Consider the following 5,275-nt stretch of genomic DNA (forward strand, 5'->3'; position numbering starts at 1 on the left):
CCAAATATTTCACTTCAATTGTAAACGGTTTCTGGTTTTTTTCTCTGTGTGCTGGGTTCTGAGCAGAAGCAATCTTGAGACTCTAGGGCCTGGTGAAACTAAAGGTAGAAATTGTAGTACCAGGTATGAAATATGTGGGTCATGCTTGTCTATTTTATATTATTAGTATATTATGGGAGTAAAACATAGACTGATGATGTCTAGGATTTTCCTTGTAATGGTGATCACATCTGCACTGCTTTGTAAAGTACTTTAAGTTTTGGTGATGGCATATTCAAAGGGGATTTGCTGTTTCTTATATATGGGAATAAATGTCCTGCTCTAAATACATTTCTCCCTAAACCCAGGAATGAACAGAGGAGTTAATGAGGTTGAGCTTTGAAAGAAATGTGTAAACTCTAAAGAATTACATAAAAATTAGTAATTATATGAAAAAGCAATTAAAATAGTGAGAATTAAGCATTATTAGCTTAAGAAATACATCTCAGAAACAGAGATGTCCACAGGTTTAATATGTTGCAATGATGATCCAGGCTTTCTAGAGAGCCTGCCTGTAATTTGAATACTTTGCCACTAAGTAGACAATAGTGTCAAGGTTTGATATTTGTTATGCATATAATAACAATAACAATAATAATAGTAAATAGCGATTGAGCCCTTACCATGGACAATACTCCATACCAATACCAATATTCAAAGACTAATTAAATCAGAATTTCTATTGTGGAACCCAGGCATCAATATTTTTTAAATACTCCAGGCAATTATAATATATAGCAATTGCTGAGAACCACTGACTGAGGGCCTTGAGTCCAGTGAAAGACAAAACCAAATGCCAGACACCTCATGATAACTTACATTTTTATAGGAAATGAAAAATATTTCTAAATATGCATTATTCCATGTTATATTTACAACCACCTTGGGAATTGATTTTATTAATTTCATCATTCAAATATAGAAACTGACTTGCCACTAAGTGAAATAGCTATAACTACCACATCACCTGGACAGTACATAGATTTGAGATAGTTATTCACAGGTTTATATTGAGTGAATATTTGAGAATCACATAGATAACACAGAAATTTCAATTGAGTTAAAATACATTTGCAACTTCAAAATATAAAATATACTGCTTGTTACCTACAGAGTGGAGGTTCTCAAACTTCACCATGCATCACGTCACATGGAGATTTTCTTAAAACATAGTGCTGGATACCAAGCCCAGAGTTTCTGATACTGTAGGGTGAGGCCTGAGAGTCTACATTTCTAGTTACTATGGAAGTTGTATCAAAGGCTATACTTTAAGAACCATTGATTTGGGTATTTGAAACATGAGAGTTGTAAAAACTCCAGATCTTGCCCTTTTTCTTTTCATGATCTTTGAACACTCAGGGGCAGATCTACCTCCCAGCACACAGGCGTGTAGGGAGGAGACATCAAGAAAGAGCCAGGATCCCCCAGCCAGAGCCAGAGCTAGCTTCACAAGCAGGCCAAGGGCAGCCTTTCATGGGCTCTTCTTTCCTATCTTCACAGTTTCAACTCTGAGAATGGCTGCAAAAAATCACTCTACAGTGACAGAGTTCATTCTCGGGGGATTAACAAATCAGCCAGAGCTCCAGCTGCCCCTTTTCCTGCTCTTCCTAGGGATCTACACAGTCACCATGGTGGGGAACCTGGGCATGATCACGCTAATTCGTCTGAATTCTCAGCTTCACACCCCCATGTACTTCTTCCTCAGCAACTTGTCTCTTGTAGACATATGCTACTCCTCTGTCATTACACCTAAAATGCTGGTGAACTTTGTGTCAGAGAGTAATACCATCTCCTACATGGAGTGCATGGTACAGCTCTACTTCTTTCTTGTTTTTGTCATTGCTGAGTGTTACATGCTGACAGTGATGGCCTATGACCGCTACGTCGCCATCTGCAGCCCTTTGCTTTATAACATCATCATGTCCCACCAAGTCTGCTCCCTGCTGGTGGCTGCGGTCTACATCATGGCACTCACAGGCTCAACAATTTTGACTGTCCTCATGTTAAAGCTCTCCTATTGTGAGCACCTCATCAGTCACTACTTCTGTGACATCCTCCCTCTCATGAAACTCTCCTGCACTAGCACCTATGACGTCGAGATGGTACTTTTCTTTTTGGCTGGATTCAACATTGTAGTCACCAGCTTAACAGTCCTTGTTTCCTATACCTTCATCCTCTCCAGCATCCTCCATATCAGCACCAAAGAGGGCAGGTCTAAAGCCTTTGGCACCTGCAGCTCCCACCTGGTAGCTGTGGGAATGTTCTATGGCTCCTCTGCTTTCATGTACTTAAAGCCCTCCACGGCCAATTCCCTGGCCCAGGAGAACGTGGCCTCCGTGTTCTACACCACGGTGATCCCCATGCTGAACCCCCTGATCTACACTCTGAGGAACAAGGAAGTCAAGGCTGCCATGCAGAAAACACTGCAGAGAAAACGATTTTGATTCAAAGATTCTTATTCTTTCCAATTTTAAATGTAAGCTGTTGAAGATGCCAGAAGAAAGCCCTCCTCAACTCTGGTGCCCTGGAACATTGTCCCTGAAGTCTAGAGCTCCTGCATGTAGCCCCCTTAATAATTAATTGAAATAACATGAGTCAGCCCAGAAATGACAGCCTAGCTCATTATCCTAAGCCTGGCTGCCTTTGTTTGAATTCTATAAAACCTAAAGTTTTCTCCAGTTCATAGATTTTTAGCCCATAGGCCATCTGTTCTCTTCGAAACCCCAGTGTCACAGAATTCGCTTTTTCATGTGCATGAGGCAGCTTGCTCACTCTTTGATCAACATCTACTGGTGATCACAAAGGGACAAAGGGGATCCTTAAACAGTTTGATTGCCCAAAGCTGAGCACCGGCTGACCAGTTGAGCACAGCAGTCAAGCATGTGGCCACCTAGACCTGTTAGTCTAGAGGTTTGCTGGCTAGTTTTGTCCTGCCCTCCCAGGTTCCCAGGCTCATGAGCACTTCAATGTTTCAAAAGGAGAAACAGTTCCAGGTCCAGACTTCTGACCAGATGAGTAGGTCATCAAAGTAAAGTAAATAGGGAAGAAGGGTTCAAATCCATGGACCAGGTCTGAGACCATGGGCCCTACTTTCAGACTATCTCCCTTCCTCTAACCACTGCCCCTTCCCGAATTTCTGAAAATATCCTGGACAGGGTTTGAGCCTCCAAGAGTGCTGACTATATTTTTGTAATATATGGTAGCAAGTGTCAGAAGTTTGTGTGTTTGTCATATTTTATATTGTTTAGCTATTCTTAATCTGTTTACTAAAACTTTTGAAATGGGAAATTCTAACAGCATTTCTGAATGTAGTCCTTTGGGCTATATTTTGAGAAATTGGGAAGATTTTAGTTATGAACCTATGAAAGGACAGAAAAAAGGTTATTTCTGTAACTCAGAAATAATGTTGCCTCAATATGATTTAGAATCAAAAGAGAAGTGACATGAGAATGGTTCTATACAGAAAAATGCTCTATTACAGTTAGACTGGTATAATAAAAGAAAAAAAGGGATGAAATCACATATGTACAATATTTTATGTTTTTGTATCATAAAAATTTGCAGAAAAGGGTGGAAAATTACTGTTCAGAATAGTGAGTTTCATATTTCTGTGCTTCTGCTTTTGTGTCTATTTGTGTCTGTAGTTTGATGTATATTTTCTTACATCCAGATCATATACTAAATCAACAATTTTAAAAATTCTTAAGAAAACTCTATGCAAATTGCTTAAAGATAAATGAAGCCCATAACTGGCGCTCCAGAAATCACGGACGCCACATTTCTCCCTCTGTGTTCTGACTACCCTAACTCCCTTTCAGTGAGTCTTATGAAGTTTTCAGTCTTATCACCCAGACTTATAGAGCATGGATACTCAGACCTTTGCCAATAAATTTACAGGACTACTGGTAAAAGTCATTCAGAAATCTGGTAGACAAAACTATTTGGAAAAAAAAAGAACTGAGAAAAAGAAATCCTCTCAAGCTAACACTGCAGTTGAATAAGCCCCAATAAACCCTCTAGGCACCAGAATTCAGGGCACTTAGTACTTGAGATTACTGTAAACAATATGAACATTGGAAAAGAAACAGTCCAAAAATAGTAGCGTCCCCACACCCAATGCTCTTTGCCCCCAAAGAAAGCAGAGTGTCTTTCAATACACTATATTCTGAGAATCTTGTAATAAGAATGGAATATAATTTAAAATAAATATTTTGAATGCTTGTTACTTATGTCCTCATACATAAAAGTAACGCATTTAAGAAAAAATGTTTCTCCAAACTTTTACTGAATTAAATTTGTATGTAAACCTAATTACAAAGAATTTAACAAAACTATAGACACAAAATACCTTCATAGACTCAAAATTCATATAAAATTAAATCATATAAAATACATTGTTTGAGGGGGACAATGTAATACTTATATGTGCCATTAATCCTTGTTAAAGGATTGTATATTACTGTTCCAAAAGCACATCAACTAAGATGTCTTAAGTATTTTGACAAAGATGCTTGGGCAAATCATGCTTTCCAAGAAACAAAATAAAAAATAGATAAATGGGACTTCTTCAAAATTAAACACTTCTGCATCTAAAAGGACTTTGTGAAGAGCGTAAAAAGACAGCCAACTCAACGGGAGAAAATATTTGGAAATCACACATCCGACAAGGGTCTAACATCCTTGATCTATAAAGAGATCCTACAACTCAACAATAAGAAGCAAATGACCCGATTTTTAAAATGGGCTAAAGACCTGAACAGACATTTTTCTAAAGAAATACAAATGAGGAAGAAATGTCCAATGTTACTTGCTATTAGGGAATGCAAATCAAAGCTACAATGTGATATCATTTCAGCCCTATTAGAATGACTGTTATTAAAAAACAGAAAACTACACGTGTTGGAAAGATAGGAAGGCTTATTCACTATTGGTGGGAATGTAGAATGGTACAGTCACTGTACCGCCAAAGAGTACAGAACCATCTCTTTGGCAGTTCCTAAGGAAGTTAGATAAAATCTATCATGTGACCCAGCAACATCCCTGCTAGGTATATACCCAGAAGAGCTGAAAGCAGTGACACAAACAAACATCTGCACACTCATGTTCATAGCGGCATTATTAACAATTGCCAAAAGATGGAAACAACCAAAAGATGTGTCCATCACCTGACAAATGCATTAACAAACTGAGGTATATACATATGATGGAATATTATTCAGCTATAAGAAGACATGAA

At 38.3% G+C, this 5,275-nt stretch overlaps 1 protein-coding gene across 1 annotated transcript; it reads left to right on the top strand.

Moving 5' to 3' along the window:
- Positions 1-1,553: 1,553 nt before the first annotated feature.
- LOC101447062 (olfactory receptor 8A1-like) lies at positions 1,554-2,483 on the top strand. The gene has a single exon (XM_004469306.2). The coding sequence runs from the start codon at positions 1,554-1,556 to the stop codon at positions 2,481-2,483; it is 930 nt and encodes a 309-aa protein (XP_004469363.2).
- The last annotated feature ends 2,792 nt before the right edge of the window (positions 2,484-5,275 follow it).

The sequence above is a fragment of the Dasypus novemcinctus genome, chromosome 27 (genome assembly GCF_030445035.2).
Source record: "Dasypus novemcinctus isolate mDasNov1 chromosome 27, mDasNov1.1.hap2, whole genome shotgun sequence".
Lineage (NCBI taxonomy): Eukaryota > Metazoa > Chordata > Mammalia > Cingulata > Dasypodidae > Dasypus > Dasypus novemcinctus.